Source organism: Oncorhynchus nerka, linkage group LG14, assembly GCF_034236695.1.
Source record: "Oncorhynchus nerka isolate Pitt River linkage group LG14, Oner_Uvic_2.0, whole genome shotgun sequence".
In the NCBI taxonomy this organism is placed as follows: Eukaryota; Metazoa; Chordata; class Actinopteri; order Salmoniformes; family Salmonidae; genus Oncorhynchus; species Oncorhynchus nerka.
The window spans coordinates 9,852,760-9,870,515 of NC_088409.1; the positions used below are offsets into that span (position 1 = coordinate 9,852,760).

General features: G+C 48.3%; 1 protein-coding gene across 1 annotated transcript in view; it reads left to right on the forward strand.

Annotated features, from left to right (window-relative positions):
• Positions 1-15,277, forward strand: part of LOC135574991 (ectonucleotide pyrophosphatase/phosphodiesterase family member 2-like) — a 37,092-nt gene extending 21,815 nt beyond the window's left edge. Inside the window, exons 12-14 of the mRNA XM_065027128.1 lie at positions 5,164-5,296; positions 13,461-13,614; positions 15,091-15,277. Of these exons, the coding sequence (XP_064883200.1) occupies positions 5,164-5,296; positions 13,461-13,614; positions 15,091-15,261 (458 nt within the window). The 3' untranslated portion in view covers positions 15,262-15,277. The remainder of the gene's footprint in view (positions 1-5,163; positions 5,297-13,460; positions 13,615-15,090) is intronic.
• The last annotated feature ends 2,479 nt before the right edge of the window (positions 15,278-17,756 follow it).

Here is a 17,756-nt window from a genome sequence, read left to right on the forward strand (position 1 = left end):
ATCCAGTCTTACCTCAGCCCTAAACATACAGGGGTGTAGATCTGATCCAGTCTTACCTCAACCCTAAACATACAGGGGTGTAGATCTGATCCAGTCTTACCTCAACCCTAAACATACAGGGGTGTAGATCTGATCCAGTCTGTCCTCACAACCCTAAACATACAGGGGTGTAGATCTGATCCAGTCTTACCTCAACCCTAAACATACAGGGGTGTAGATCTGATCCAGTCTGTCCTCACAACCCTAAACATACAGGGGTGTAGATCTGATCCAGTCTGTCCTCACAACCTCACAACCCTAAACATACAGGGGTGTAGATCTGATCCAGTCTTACCTCAACCCTAAACATACAGGGGTGTAGATCTGATCCAGTCTGTCCTCACAACCCTAAACATACAGGGGTGTAGATCTGATCCAGTCTTACCTCAACCCTAAACATACAGGGGTGTAGATCTGATCCAGTCTGTCCTCACAACCCTAAACATACAGGGGTGTAGATCTGATCCAGATCCAGTCTTACCTCAACCCTAAACATACAGGGGTGTAGATCTGATCCAGTCTGTAGACCTCACAACCCTAAACATACAGGGGTGTAGATCTGAATAAACATACAGGGGTGTGAGATCTGATCCAGTCTGTCCTCACAACCCTAAACATACAGGGTGTAGATCTGATCCAGTCTTACCTCAACCCTAAACATACAGGGGTGTAGATCTGATCCAGTCTTACTCTCAACCCTAAACATACAGGGGTGTAGATCTGATCCAGTCTGTCCTCACAACCCTAAACATACAGGGGTGTAGATCTGATCCAGTCTTACCTCAACCCTAAACATACAGGGGTGTAGATCTCCAGTCTGTCCTCCACAACCCTAAACCAGTCTGTCCTCACAACCCTAAACATACAGGGGTGTAGATCTGATCCAGTCTTACCTCAACCCTAAACATACAGGGTGTAGATCTGATCCAGTCTGTCCTCACAACCCTAAACATACAGGGGTGTAGATCTGATCCAGTCTTACCTCAACCCTAAACATACAGGGGTGATCTGATCCAGTCTGTCCTCACAATCTGATCCAGTCTGTCCTCACAACCCTAAACATACAGGGGTGTAGATCTGATCCAGTCTTACCTCAACCCTAAACATACAGGGGTGTAGATCTGATCCAGTCTTACCTCAACCCTAAACATACAGGGGTGTAGATCTGATCCAGTCTTACCTCAACCCTAAACATACAGGGGTGTAGATCTGATCCAGTCTGTCCTCACAACCCTAAACATACAGGGGTGTAGATCTGATCCAGTCTTACCTCTCAACCCTAAACATACAGGGGTGTAGATCTGATCCAGTCTGTCCTCAACCCTAAACATACAGGGGTGTAGATCTGATCCAGTCTGTCCAGTCACAACCCTAAACATACAGGGGTGTAGATCTGATCCAGTCTTACCTCAACCCTAAACATACAGGGGTGTAGATCTGATCCAGTCTGTCCTCACAACCCTAAACATACAGGGGTGTAGATCTGATCCAGTCTTACCTCAACCCTAAACATACAGGGGTGTAGATCTGATCCAGTCTGTCCTCACAACCCTAAACATACAGGGGTGTAGATCTGATCCAGTCTTACCTCAACCCTAAACATACAGGGGTGTAGATCTGATCCAGTCTTACCTCAACCCTAAACTAAACAACAGGGGTGTAGATCTGAATCCAGTCTGTCCTCTGTTCACTCAACCCTAAACATACAGGGGTGTAGATCTGATCCAGTCTGTCCTCACAACCCTAAACATACAGGGGTGTAGATCTGATCCAGTCTTACCTCAACCCTAAACATACAGGGGTGTAGATCTGATCCAGTCTGTCCTCACAACCCTAAACATACAGGGGTGTAGATCTGATCCAGTCTTACCTCAACCCTAAACATACAGGGGTGTAGATCTGATCCAGTCTTACCTCACAACCCTAAACAAACAGGGGTGTAGATCTGAATCAGTCTGTCCTCACAACCCTAAACATACAGGGGTGTAGATCTGATCCAGTCTTACCTCAACCCTAAACATACAGGGGTGTAGATCTGATCCAGTCTGTCCTCACAACCCTAAACATACAGGGGTGTAGATCTGATCCAGTCTTACCTCAACCCTAAACATACAGGGGTGTAGATCTGATCCAGTCTTACCTCAACCCTAAACATACAGGGGTGTAGATCTGATCCAGTCTGTCCTCAAAACCCTAAACATACAGGGGTGTAGATCTGATCCAGTCTTACCCTAAACCAGGGGTGTCAACTGCCCTAAACATACCCAACCCTAAACATACAGGGGTGTAGATCTGATCCAGTCTGTCCTCACAACCCTAAACATACAGGGGTGTAGATCTGATCACAACCCCAGTCTTACCTCAACCCTAAACATACAGGGGTGTAGATCTGATCCAGTCTGTCACAACCCTCACAACCCTAAACATACAGGGGTGTAGATCTGATCCAGTCTTACCTCAACCCTAAACATACAGGGGTGTAGATCTGATCCAGTCTGTCCTCACAACCCTAAACATACAGGGGTGTAGATCTGATCCAGTCTTACCTCAACCCTAAAGATACAGGGGTGTAGATCTGATCCAGTCTGTCCTCACAACCCTAAACATACAGGGGTGTAGATCTGATCCAGTCTTACCTCAACCCTAAACATACAGGGTGTAGATCTGATCCAGTCTGTCCTCACAACCCTAAACATACAGGGTGTAGATCTGATCCAGTCTTACCTCAGCCCTAAACATACAGGGGTGTAGATCTGATCCAGTCTTACCTCAGCCCTAAACATACAGGGGTGTAGATCTGATCCAGTCTTACCTCAACCCTAAACATACAGGGGTGTAGATCTGATCCAGTCTTACCTCAGCCCTAAACATACAGGGGTGTAGATCTGATCCAGTCTTACCTCAACCCTAAACATACAGGGGTGTAGATCTGATCCAGTCTGTCCTCACAACCCTAAACATACAGGGGTGTAGATCTGATCCAGTCTGTCCTCACAACCCTAAAAATACAGGGGTGTAGATCTGATCCAGTCTTACCTCAACCCTAAACATACAGGGGTGTAGATCTGATCCAGTCTGTCCTCACAACCCTAAACATACAGGGGTGTAGATCTGATCCAGTCTTACCTCAACCCTAAACATACAGGGGTGTAGATCTGATCCAGTCTGTCCTCACAACCCTAAACATACAGGGGTGTAGATCTGATCCAGTCTTACCTCAACCCTAAAGATACAGGGGTGTAGATCTGATCCAGTCTGTCCTCACAACCCTAAACATACAGGGGTGTAGATCTGATCCAGTCTTACCTCAACCCTAAACATACAGGGGTGTAGATCTGATCCAGTCTGTCCTCACAACCCTAAACATACAGGGGTGTAGATCTGATCCAGTCTTACCTCAGCCCTAAACATACAGGGGTGTAGATCTGATCCAGTCTTACCTCAACCCTAAACATACAGGGGTGTAGGTCTGATCCAGTCTTACCTCAGCCCTAAACATACAGGGGTGTAGATCTGATCCAGTCTTACCTCAACCCTAAACATACAGGGGTGTAGATCTGATCCAGTCTGTCCTCACAACCCTAAACATACAGGGGTGTAGATCTGATCCAGTCTGTCCTCACAACCCTAAACATACAGGGGTGTAGATCTGATCCAGTCTTACCTCAACCCTAAACATACAGGGGTGTAGATCTGATCCAGTCTGTCCTCACAACCCTAAACATACAGGGGTGTAGATCTGATCCAGTCTTACCTCAACCCTAAACATACAGGGGTGTAGATCTGATCCAGTCTGTCCTCACAACCCTAAACATACAGGGGTGTAGATCTGATGAGCCCTAAACATACCTGATCCAGTCTTACCTCAACCCTAAACATACAGGGGTGTAGATCTGATCCAGTCTGTCCTCACAACCCTAAACATACAGGGGTGTAGATCTGAATCCAGTCTGTCCTCACAACCCTAAACATACAGGGGTGTAGATCTGATCCAGTCTTACCTCAACCCTAAACATACAGGGGTGTAGATCTGATCCAGTCTGTCCTCACAACCCTAAACATACAGGGGTGTAGATCTGATCCAGTCTGTCCTAAACATACAACCCTAAACATACAGGGGTGTAGATCTGATCCAGTCTTACCTCAACCCTAAACATACAGGGGTGTAGATCTGATCCAGTCTGTCCTCACAACCCTAAACATACAGGGGTGTAGATCTGATCCAGTCTTACCTCAACCCTAAACATACAGGGGTGTAGATCTGATCCAGTCTTACCTCAGCCCTAAACATACAGGGGTGTAGATCTGATCCAGTCTGTCCTCACAACCCTAAACATACAGGGGTGTAGATCTGATCCAGTCTTACCTCAGCCCTAAACATACAGGGGTGTAGATCTGATCCAGTCTGTCCTCACAACCCTAAACATACAGGGGTGTAGATCTGATCCAGTCTTACCTCAACCCTAAACATACAGGGGTGTAGATCTGATCCAGTCTTACCTCAACCCTAAACATACAGGGGTGTAGATCTGATCCAGTCTTACCTCAACCCTAAACATACAGGGGTGTAGATCTGATCCAGTCTGTCCTCACAACCCTAAACATACAGGGGTGTAGATCTGATCCAGTCTTACCTCAACCCTAAACATACAGGGGTGTAGATCTGATCCAGTCTGTCCTCACAACCCTAAACATACAGGGGCGTAGATCTGATCCAGTCTTACCTCAGCCCTAAACATACAGGGGTGTAGATCTGATCCAGTCTGTCCTCACAACCCTAAACATACAGGGGTGTAGATCTGATCCAGTCTTACCTCCAGGGGTGTAGATCTGATCCAGTCTTACCTCAGCCCTAAACATACAGGGGTGTAGATTTGATCCAGTCTGTCCTCACAACCCTAAACATACAGGGGTGTAGATCTGATCCAGTCTTACCTCAACCCTAAACATACAGGGGTGTAGATCTGATCCAGTCTTACCTCAGCCCTAAACATACAGGAGCGTAGATCTGATCCAGTCTTACCTCAGCCCTAAACATACAGGGGTGTAGATGCTGCCAAGTTGTACAATTTTCCTGATGCTCTTGTAACAGTTTGCCTCTCTCTCTCTCTGTCTGTCCTTCAGGAATATGGAGCTACTTCCAGAAGACTCTTGTGAAGAAGTATGCCATGGAGAGAAATGGGCTCAACTTGATCTGTGGGCCCATATTTGACTACGACTACGATGGCCTGAGAGACTCGGCAGAGAAAATTAAACAGTAAGGGCTTTCGGTCTTCACTGACATACAGGCTACGTCCCAAAAAGGCCCCTATTAGAGTGCACTATTTTTTGATCAGAGCCCTAATTCCCTTTATAGTGCACTACTGTTGACCAGTGCTGGTCAATGGTAGTGCACTTGAACCTCTACGGGATTGATGTCCGGTTGAGCTAACATGCGCTATTTTGATTAGCATGATATTGTAAGTAACAAGAACATTTCCCAGGACATAGACATGTTTTTATTGGCAGAAAGCTTAAATTCTTGTTAATCTAACTGCACTGTCCAATTTACAGTAGCTATTACAGTGAAAGAATACCATGGTATTGTTTGAGGTATATACTTGAAAATGTAGCAAACCAATTAGGCACATCTGAGCAGATTTGATACAACATTTTGAACAGAAATGCAATGGTTCAGTGAATCAGTCTAAAACTTAGCACATACACTGCTGCCATCTAGTGGCCAAAATCTAAATTGCGCCTAATCTGCAGTAATACGTTGTGGCCTTTCTCTTGCATTTCAAAGATGACGGAACAAAAAAACACATGTTTTTTTTTCTTTGTATTATCTTTTACCAGATCTAATGTGTTATATTCTCCTACATTCAGTTCACATTTACACAAACTTCAAAGTGTTTCCTTTCAAATGGTATCAAGAATATGCATATCCTTGCTTCAGGTCCTGAGCCACAGGCAGTTAGATTTGGGTATGTCATTTTAGATGAAAACTGAAAGAAAGGGTCCGACCCGTAAGAGGTTTTAAAAGGAACAGGGTTTAATTTGGGAAGCAGCCACAACACAACATAGTACTGTACTTCTCAATGGGAAGTCAGACCCAAACCTCGTTTTGCACCTTAATGATTTGGAACAGTCAATGTTTCTCTTTCCTTTCCTGCACAAGGTCAATATTCTATTTCGTATTTTACTCATTCGTCAAAGTAGAGGCAGGGGCGGCAGGTAGCATAGTGGTTAGAGCGTTGGACCGGAAGGTTCAAACCCCCGATCTGACAAGGTACAAATCTGTCGTTCTGCCCCTGAACAGGCAGTTAACCCACTGTTCCTAGGCCGTCATTGAAAATAAGAATTTGTTCTTAACTGATTTGCCTAGTTAAATAAAGGTTAAATAAAAAATTAAAATAGAGGCAAATTAAATGTATTGTCATGAAAATGATCCAGCAAAATGTAGTTGTAGGGCCACCTAGTGGCTAAAAGCTGTCATTACAAATATCTGTACTTCTGGCTCCATTCAATCATCATGGTCATAATGTCACTGAACCTCACATAGAGCCTTCATGTCATTGAATGTGTGTTCTCTGTCTGTGGGACTGTGCTGTCTCATAGTTACTGACTGTCCTCTGGCTACATGTGTGTTCTCTGTCTGTGGGACTGTGCTGTCTCATAGTTACTGACTGTCCTCTGGCTACATGTGTGTTCTCTGTCTGTGGGACTGTGCTGTCTCATAGTTACTGACTGTCCTCTGGCTACATGTGTGTTTCTCTGTATAGTTACTGACTGTCCTCTGGCTACATGTGTGTTCTCTGTCTCATAGTTACTGACTGTCCTCTGGCTACATGTGTGTTCTCTGTCTGTGGGACTGTGCTGTCTCATAGTTACTGACTGTCCTCTGGCTACATGTGTGTTCTCTGTCCCATAGTTACTGACTGTCCTCTGGCTACATGTGTGTTCTCTGTCTCATAGTTACTGACTGTCCTCTGGCTACATGTGTGTTCTCTGTCTGTGGGACTGTGCTGTCCCATAGTTACTGACTGTCCTCTGGCTACATGTGTGTTCTCTGTCTGTGGGACTGTGCTGTCCCATAGTTACTGACTGTCCTCTGGCTACATGTGTGTTCTCTGTCTGTGGGACTGTGCTGTCCCATAGTTACTGACTGTCCTCTGGCTACATGTGTGTTTCTCTGTCTGTGGGACTGTGCTGTCCCATAGTTACTGACTGTCCTCTGGCTACATGTGTGTTCTCTGTCTGTGGGACTGTGCTGTCCCATAGTTACTGACTGTCCTCTGGCTACATGTGTGTTCTCTGTCTGTGGGACTGTGCTGTCTCATAGTTACTGACTGTCCTCTGGCTACATGTGTGTTCTCTGTCTGTGGGACTGTGCTGTCCCATAGTTACTGACTGTCCTCTGGCTACATGTGTGTTCTCTGTCTGTGGGACTGTGCTGTCCCATAGTTACTGACTGTCCTCTGGCTACATGTGTGTTCTCTGTCTGTGGGACTGTGCTGTCCCATAGTTACTGACTGTCCTCTGGCTACATGTGTGTTCTCTGTCTGTGGGACTGTGCTGTCCCATAGTTACTGACTGTCCTCTGGCTACATGTGTGTTCTCTGTCTCATAGTTACTGACTGTCCTCTGGCTACATGTGTGTTCTCTGTCTGTGGGACTGTGCTGTCCCATAGTTACTGACTGTCCTCTGGCTACATGTGTGTTCTCTGTCTCATAGTTACTGACTGTCCTCTGGCTACATGTGTGTTCTCTGTCTGTGGGACTGTGCTGTCTCATAGTTACTGACTGTCCTCTGGCTACATGTGTGTTCTCTGTCTGTGGGACTGTGCTGTCCCATAGTTACTGACTGTCCTCTGGCTACATGTGTGTTCTCTGTCTGTGGGACTGTGCTGTCTCATAGTTACTGACTGTCCTCTGGCTACATGTGTGTTCTCTGTCTGTGGGACTGTGCTGTCTCATAGTTACTGACTGTCCTCTGGCTACATGTATGTTCTCTGTCTCATAGTTACTGACTGTCCTCTGGCTACATGTGTGTTCTCTGTCTGTGGGACTGTGCTGTCCCATAGTTACTGACTGTCCTCTGGCTACATGTGTGTTCTCTGTCTGTGGGACTGTGCTGTCTCATAGTTACAGACTGTCCTCTGGCTACATGTGTGTTCTCTGTCTGTGGGACTGTGCTGTCTCATAGTTACTGACTGTCCTCTGGCTACATGTGTGTTCTCTGTCTGTGGGACTGTGCTGTCTCATAGTTACTGACTGTCCTCTGGCTACATGTGTGTTCTCTGTCTCATAGTTACAGACTGTCCTCTGGCTACATGTGACTGTCCTCTGGCTACATGTGTTGTCTGTGGGACTGTCTCTGTCTGTGGGACTGTGCTGTCTCACTGTGCTAGTTACTGACTGTCCTCTGGCTACATGTGTGTTCTCTGTCTGTCTCATAGTTACTGACTGTCCTCTGGCTACATGTGTGTTCTCTGTCATAGTTACTGGGACTGTGCTGTCCCATAGTTACTGACTGTCCTCTGGCTACATGTGTGTTCTCTGTCTGTGGGACTGTGCTGTCCCATAGTTACTGACTGTCCTCTGGCTACATGTGTGTTGGGACTGTGCTGTCTAGTTACTGACTGTCCTCTGGCTACATGTGTGTTCTCTGTCTCATAGTTACTGACTGTCCTCTGGCTACATGTGTGTTCTCTGTCTGTGGGACTGTGCTGTCCCATAGTTACTGACTGTCCTCTGGCTACATGTGTGTTCTCTGTGCTCATAGTTACTGACTGTCCTCTGGCTACATGTGTGTTCTCTGTCTGTGGGACTGTGCTGTCCATAGTTACTGACTGTCCTCTGGCTACATGTGTGTTCTCTGTCTGCTGTAGTTACTGACTGTCCTCTGGCTACATGTGTGTTCTCTGTCTGTGGGACTGTGCTGTCCCATAGTTACTGACTGTCCTCTGGCTACATGTGTGTTCTCTGTCTGTCTGTCTCATAGTTACTGACTGTCCTCTGGCTACATGTGTGTTCTCTGTCTGTGGGACTGTGCTGTCCCATAGTTACTGACTGTCCTCTGGCTACATGTGTGTTTCTGTCTGTGGGACTTTTAGTTACTGACTGTCCTCTGGCTACATGTGTGTTCTCTGTCTGTGGGACTGTGCTGTCTCATAGTTACTGACTGTCCTCTGGCTACATGTGTGTTCTCTGTCTGGGACTGTGCTGTCCCATAGTTACTGACTGTCCTCTGGCTACATGTGTGTTCTCTGTCTGTGGGACTGTGCTGTCTCATAGTTACTGACTGTCCTCTGGCTACATGTGTGTTCTCTGTCTGTGGGACTGTGCTGTCCCATAGTTACTGACTGTCCTCTGGCTACATGTGTGTTCTCTGTCTGTGGGACTGTGCTGTCCCATAGTTACTGACTGTCCTCTGGCTACATGTGTTCTGTTCTCTGTCTGTGTCCTCTGGACTGTGCTGTCTCATAGTTACTGACTGTCCTCTGGCTACATGTATGTTCTCTGTCTCATAGTTAGTTACTGACTGTCCTCTGGCTACATGTGTGTTCTCTGTCTGTGGGACTGTGCTGTCCCATAGTTACTGACTGTCCTCTGGCTACATGTGTGTCTGTGGGACTCTGTCTCATAGTTACTGACTGTCCTCTGGCTCATGTGGGACTGTGCTGTCTCATAGTTACTGACTGTCCTCTGGCTACATGTGTGTTCTCTGTCTCATAGTTACTGACTGTCCTCTGGCTACACTGTGACTGTCTGTCATAGTTACTGACTGTCCTCTGGCTACATGTGTTCTCTGTCTGTGGGACTGTCTGTCTCATAGTTACTGACTGTCCTCTGGCTACATGTGTGTTCTGTCTGTCTGTCTGACTGGGACTGTGCTGTCCCATAGTTACTGACTGTCCTCTGGCTACATGTGTGTTCTCTGTCTGTGGGACTGTGCTGTCCCATAGTTACTGACTGTCCTCTGGCTACATGTGTGTTCTCTGTCCCATAGTTACTGACTGTCCTCTGGCTACATGTGTGTTCTCTGTCTCATAGTTACTGACTGTCCTCTGGCTACATGTGTGTTCTCTGTCTGTGGGACTGTGCTGTCCCATAGTTACTGACTGTCCTCTGGCTACATGTGTGTTCTCTGTCTCATAGTTACTGACTGTCCTCTGGCTACATGTGTGTTCTCTGTCTGTGGGACTGTGCTGTCTCATAGTTACTGACTGTCCTCTGGCTACATGTGTGTTCTCTGTCTGTGGGACTGTGCTGTCCCATAGTTACTGACTGTCCTCTGGCTACATGTGTGTTCTCTGTCTGTGGGACTGTGCTGTCTCATAGTTACTGACTGTCCTCTGGCTACATGTGTGTTCTCTGTCTGTGGGACTGTGCTGTCTCATAGTTACTGACTGTCCTCTGGCTACATGTGTGTTCTCTGTCTGTGGGACTGTGCTGTCCCATAGTTACTGACTGTCCTCTGGCTACATGTGTGTTCTCTGTCTGTGGGACTGTAGTTACTGACTGTCCTCTGGCTACATGTAGTTCTCTGTCTCATGACTGTCCTCTGGCTACATGTGTGTTCTCTGTCTGTGGGACTGTGCTGTCTCATAGTTACTGACTGTCCTCTGGCTACATGTGTGTTCTCTTCATAGTTACTGCTCATGTGTGTTCTCTGTTACTGACTGTCCTCTGGCTACATGTGTTCTCTGTCTGTGGGACTGTGCTGTCCCATAGTGTTCTCTGTCTGTGGGACTGTGCTGTCCCATAGTTACTGACTGTCCTCTGGCTACATGTGTGTTCTCTGTCTGTGGGACTGTCTGTCTCATAGTTACTGACTGTCCTCTGGCTACATGTGTGTTCTCTGTCTGTGGGACTGTGCTGTCCCATAGTTACTGACTGTCCTCTGGCTACATGTGTGTTCTCTGTCTCATAGTTACTGACTGTCCTCTGGCTACATGTGTGTTCTCTGTCTGTGGGACTGTGCTGTCTCATAGTTACTGACTGTCCTCTGGCTACATGTGTGTTCTCTGTCATGTGTGCTGTCCATAGTTACTGACTGTCCTCTGGCTACATGTGACTGTGTCTGTGGGACTGTGCTGTCCCATAGTTACTGACTGTCCTCTGGCTACATGTGTGTTCTCTCTGTCTCATAGTTACTGACTGTCCTCTGGCTACATGTGTGTTCTGTCTGTTACTGACTGTCCTCTGGACTGTGCTGTCTCATAGTTACTGACTGTCCTCTGGCTACATGTGTGTTCTCTGTCTGTGGGACTGTGCTGTCCATAGTTACTGACTGTCCTCTGGCTACATGTGTGTCTGTCTCTGCATAGTTACTGACTGTCCTCTGGCTACATGTGTGTGTTCTCTGTCTCATAGTTACTGACTGTCCTCTGGCTACATGTGTGTTCTCTGTCTGTGGGACTGTGCTGTCCCATAGTTACTGACTGTCCTCTGGCTACATGTGTGTGTCTCTAGTTACTGACTGTCCTCTGGCTACATGTGTGTTCTCTGTCTGTGGGACTGTGCTGTCTCATAGTTACTGACTGTCCTCTGGCTACATGTTCTCTGTCTGTTCTCTGTCTCTGGGACTGTGCTGTCCCATAGTTACTGACTGTCCTCTGGCTACATGTGTGTTCTGTCTGTCTCATAGTTACTGACTGTCCTCTGGCTACATGTGTTCTCTGTCTGTGGGACTGTGCTGTCTCATAGTTACTGACTGTCCTCTGGCTACATGTGTGTTCTCTGTAGTTCTGTCCTCTGGACTGTGTTCTCTGTCTCATAGTTACTGACTGTCCTCTGGCTACATGTGTGTTCTCATAGTTACTCTGTCCTCTGGCTACATGTGTGTTCTCTGTCTCATAGTTACTGACTGTCCTCTGGCTACATGTGTGTTCTCTGTCTGTGGGACTGTGCTGTCCCATAGTTACTGACTGTCCTCTGGCTACATGTGTGTTCTCTGTCTCTAGTTACTGACTGTCCTCTGGCTACATGTGTTCTCTGTCTGTGGGACTGTGCTGTCCCATAGTTACTGACTGTCCTCTGGCTACATGTGTGTTCTCTGTCTGTGGGACTGTGCTGTCCCATAGTTACTGACTGTCCTCTGGCTACACATGTGCTGTCCCATAGTTACTGACTGTCCTCTGGCTACATGTGTGTTCTCTGTCTCATAGTTACTGACTGTCCTCTGGCTACATGTGTGTTCTCTGTCTGTGGGACTGTGCTGTCTCATAGTTACTGACTGTCCTCTGGCTACATGTGTGTTCTCTGTCTCATAGTTACTGACTGTCCTCTGGCTACATGTGTGTTCTCTGTCTGTGGGACTGTGCTGTCTCATAGTTACTGACTGTCCTCTGGCTCTGTTTCTGTCTAGGGACTGCATAGTTACACTGTCCTCTGGCTACATGTGTGTTCTCTGTTCTCTGTCCCATAGTTACTGTCCTCTGGGACTGTGCTGTCTCATAGTTACTGACTGTCCTCTGGCTACATGTGTGTTCTCTGTCTGTGGGACTGTGCTGTCTCATAGTTACTGACTGTCCTCTGGCTACATGTGTGTTCTCTGTCTGTGGGACTGTGCTGTCTCATAGTTACAGACTGTCCTCTGGACTGTTCTCTGTCTGTGGGACTGTGCTGTCCTCATAGTTACATGACTGTCCTCTGTCTGTGTGTTCTCTGTCTCATAGTTACTGACTGTCCTCTGGCTACATGTGTGTTCTCTGTCTCATAGTTACTGACTGTCCTCTGGCTACATGTGTTCTCTGTCTTGGGACTGTCTGTCTCATAGTTACTGACTGTCCTCTGGCTACATGTGTGTTCTCTGTCTGGGACTGTGCTGTCTCATAGTTACTGACTGTCCTCTGGCTACATGTGTGTTCTCTGTCTCTGTGGGACTGTGTTGGGACTGTGCTGTCCCATAGTTACTGACTGTCCTCTGGCTACATGTGTGTTCTCTGTCTCATAGTTACTGACTGTCCTCTGGCTACATGTGTGTCTGTGGGACTTCTGTCTGTTCTGACTGTCCTCTGGCTACATGTGTGTTCTGTGCTGTCCCATAGTTACTGACTGTCCTCTGGCTACATGTGTGTTCTCTGTCTGTGGGACTGTGCTGTCCCATAGTTACTGACTGTCCTCTGGCTACATGTGTGTTTCTGTCTGTGGGACTGTGCTGTCCCATAGTTACTGACTGTCCTCTGGCTACATGTGTGTTCTCTGTCTCATAGTTACTGACTGTCCTCTGGCTACATGTGTGTTCTCTGTCTGTGGGACTGTGCTGTCCCATAGTTACTGACTGTCCTCTGGCTACATGTGTGTTCTCTGTCTGTGGGACTGTGCTGTCCCATAGTTACTGACTGTCCCTCTGGCTACATACAGTCCTCTACCTGTGGGATGAATACATATTCAACCTCCTTTGGTGATCTTCACATGTATTTTGTCTACAGGTATGGAAGTGGTTCAGGGCCCATTCCAACCCACTACTACTGTGTGTTAACCAGTTGTCTGGACTTCACCCAGGCTGAGGACATCTGTACTGGACCTCTTAGCAGCTCTGCCTTCATCCTACCACACCGCTCAGACAACGACGAGAGCTGCAGTGTGAGTCCCTGGCTACGTCCAAAATGACATAGGGCTGCTACATAGGACTGCTACATAGGGCTGCTACATAGGACTGCTACATAGGAGGGCTGCTACATAGGGCTGCTACATAGGACTGCTACATAGGACTGCTACATAGGACTGCTACATAGGACTGTTACATAGGGCTGCTACATAGGACTGCTACATAGGGCTGCTACATAGGACTGCTACATAGGGCTGCTACATAGGACTGCTACATAGGACTGCTACATAGGGCTGCTACATAGGGCTGCTACATAGGACTGCTACATAGGACTGCTACATAGGGCTGCTACATAGGACTGCTACATAGGGCTGCTACATACTTCTCTCTCTGGGACTGTGCTGTCCCATAGGACTGTCCTCTACATAGGACTGCTACATGTGTGTTCTCTGTCTGTGGGAGCTGTCCCATAGGACTGCTACATGTGTGGCTGCTACATAGGGCTGCTACATAGGACTGCTACATGGGGCTGCTACATACTGGGCTGCTACATGGGGCTGCTACATGGGACTGGACTGCATAGAGCTGCTACATGGGACTGCTACATAGAGGCTGCTACATAGGACTGCTACATAGGACTGCTACATGGGACTGTTACATGGGGCTGCTACATGGGACTGCTACATAGGACTGCTACATAGGACTGCTAGATAGGACTGCTACATAGGGGTGCTACATAGGACTGCTACATAGGACTGCTACATAGGGCTCCTACATAGGGCTGCTACATAGGGCTGCTACATAGGGCTGCTACATAGAGCTGCTACATAGGACTGCTACATAGAGCTGCTACATAGGACTGCTACATAGGACTGCTACATAGGACTGTTACATAGGGCTGCTACATAGGACTGCTACATAGGGCTGCTACATAGGACTGCTACATAGGACTGCTTCATAGGACTGTTACATAGGGCTGCTACATAGGGCTGCTACATATGACTGCTACATAGGACTGCTACATATGACTGCTACATAGGGCTGCTACATAGGACTGCTACATAGGGCTGCTACATAGGACTGCTACATATGACTGCTACATAGGGCTGCTACATAGGCCTCTGATCAAAGGGAGTATATTGTGTAGGGAACAGGGTGCTATTGCCTCACACAGAGAGAGAAATTGTGAGACAGAAAGACACGAAAGGGCCAACCAGTGAAGAATAAACACCATTGTAAATACAACCCATATTTATTATGTTGATTTATTTCCCCTTTTGTACTTTTAACTATTTGCACATTGTTGCACTGTATATAGAAATATGACATTTGAAATGTGTCTATTCCTTTGAAACTTGTGAGTAATGTTCATTTGTTTATTTCACTTTTGTCTATTTCACTTGCTTTGTCAGTGTAAACATGTTTCCCATGTCAATAAAGTCCCTTGAATTGAGAGAGATCTCAGAGCATCATGAAATGTGCAGGTAGCTGACGTTGTCTTCGTCCCCCAGAGCTCTGAGGACGAGTCTAAGTGGGTGGAGGATCTGATGAAGCTGCACACGGCCCGGGTCCGAGACGTGGAGATCCTCACGGGCCTGGACTTCTACCGTCGGACTAGCCGGAGTTACCCTGAAATCCTCTCACTGAAGACTCACATGCACACGTATGAGAGCGAGATCTAAACCACTGTCTCCCTACCCTCTCTGTCTCCTACCCTCTCCTGTCTCCTACCCTCTCCTGTCTACCTACCCTCTCCCTACCTACCATCTCTGTCTCCTACCCTCTCCTGTATCTACCTACCCTCTCCTGTCTCCCTACCTCAGGTCTCCATCTCCTGTCTCCCTACCCTCTCCTACCCTCTCCTGTCTCCCTACCCTCTCCTGTCTCCATATCCCTCTCCTGTATCCCTACCCTCTCCTGTCTACCTACCCTCTCCTGTCTCCCTACCCTCTCCTGTCTCCTACCTCTCCTGTCTCCCTACCCTCTCCTGTCTCCCTCCTATCTACCTACCCTCTCCTGTCTATCTACCCTCTCCTGTCTCCCTACCCTCTCCTGTCTCCCTACCCTCTCCTGTCTGTCCCTACCCTCTCCTGTCTACCTTTCCTCTCCTGTCTCCCTACCCCCTCTCCTGTCTCCCTACCCCTCCTGTCTCCCTACCCTCTCCTGTCTCCCTACCCTCTCCTGTCTCCCTACCCTCTCCTGTCTCCCTACCTACCCTCTCCTGTCTCCCTACCCTCTCCTGTCTCCTCTCCTGTCTCCCTCCCTACCCTCTCCTGTCTCCCTCTCCTCCCTACCCTCTCCTGTCTCTACCTCTCCCTCTCCTGTCTCCCTACCCTCTCCTCTCCCCTCCCCTCCCTCTCCTGTCTCCCTACCCTCTCCTGTCTCCCTCTCCTGTCTCCCTACCCTCTCCTGTCTCCCTACCCTCTCCTGTCTCCCTACCCTCTCCTGTCTCCCTCTCCTGTCTCCCTACCCTCTCCTGTCTCCCTACCCTCTCCTGTCTCCCTCTCCTGTCTCTCCTGTCTCCCCTCCTCTCCTGTCTCCCTACCCTCTCCTGTCTCCCTACCCTCTCCTGTCTCCCTACCCTCTCCTGTCTCCCTACCCTCTCCTGTCTCCCTACCCTCTCCTGTCTCCTCTCCTGTCTCCCTCTCCTGTCTCCCTACCCTCTCCTGTCTCCCTACCCTCTCCTGTCTCCCTACCCTCTCCTGTCTCCTACCCTCTCTCTCCCTACCCTCTCCTGTCTCCCTACCCTCTCCTGTCTCCCTACCCTCTCCTGTCTCCCTACCCTCTCCTGTCTCCCTACCCTCTCCTGTCTCCCTACCCTCTCCTGTCTCCTACCCTCTCCTGTCTCCCTACCCTCTCCTGTCTCCCTACCCTCTCCTGTCTCCCTACCCTCTCCTGTCTCCCTACCCTCTCCTGTCTCCTGTCCCTACCCTCTCCTGTCTCCCTACCCTCTCCTGTCTCCCTACCCTCTCCTGTCTCCCTACCCTCTCCTGTCTCCTCTCCTGTCTACCCTCTCCTGTCTCCCTACCCTCCTGTCTCCCTACCCTCTCCTGTCTCCTCCTCTCTGTCTCCCTACCCTCTCCTGTCTCCCTACCCTCTCTGTCTCTCCTGTCCTACCCTCTCCTGTCTCCTACCCTCTCCTGTCTCCTCTCCCTCTCCTGTCTCCCTACCCTCTCCTGTCTCCCTACCCTCTCCTGTCTCTCCCTCTCCTCTCCTGTCTCCCCCTCTCCTGTCTCCTCCCTCTCCTGTCTCCCTCTCCCTACCCTCCTGTCCCTCTCCTGTCTCCCTCTCCTGTCTCCCTCCCTCTCCTGTCTACCCTCTCCTGTCTCTACCCTCTCCTGTCCCTCTCCTGTCTCCCTACCCTCCCTCCTGTCTCCCTACCCTCTCCTGTCTCCCTCCTGTCCCTCTCCTGTCTCCCTACCCTCTCCTGTCCCTCTCCTGTCTCTCCCTCCCCTCTCCTGTCTCCCTACCCTCTCCCTGTCTCCTGTCCCTCTCCTGTCTCCTCCCCTCTCCTGTCTCCCTACCCTCTCCTGTCTCCCTACCCTCTCCTGTCTCCCTACCCTCTCCTGTCTCCCTCCTCCTATCTGTCTCCCTACCCTCTCCTGTCTCCCTACCCTCCTGTCTCCCCCTCTCCTGTCTCTCCTATCCCTCTCCTGTCTCCCTACCCTCTCCTGTCTCCTGTCTCCCTACCTCTCCTGTCTCCTACCCTCTCCTGTCTCCCTACCCTCTCCTGTCCCTCCTGTCTCCCCTCTCCTGTCTCCCTCCCCTCTCCTGTCTCCCTCCCCTCTCCTGTGTCCACCACAGCTCTGATGGTCTGGTGTATATTTTTGAATATGTCGTTTTGTTTTTTCACATGTATTGTTCTAAATGTTTATTCATGGCTGTTCTGTTCCTCTGTAATGTAACATTTCCTGTTCCTCTGTAATGTAACATTTCCTGTTTTTGTAACATTTCCTGTTCCTCTGTAATGTAACATTTCCTGTTCCTCTGTAATGTAACATTTCCTGTTCCTCTGTAATGTAACATTTCCTGTTCCTCTGTAATGTAACATTTCCTGTTCCTCTGTAATGTAACATTTCCTGTTCCTCTGTAATGTAACATTTCCTGTTCCTCTTTATTTTTGTTTTTTTGATGATTAACAAGCATGAATTTAATTATTTGTTGTTACTTGTATTGA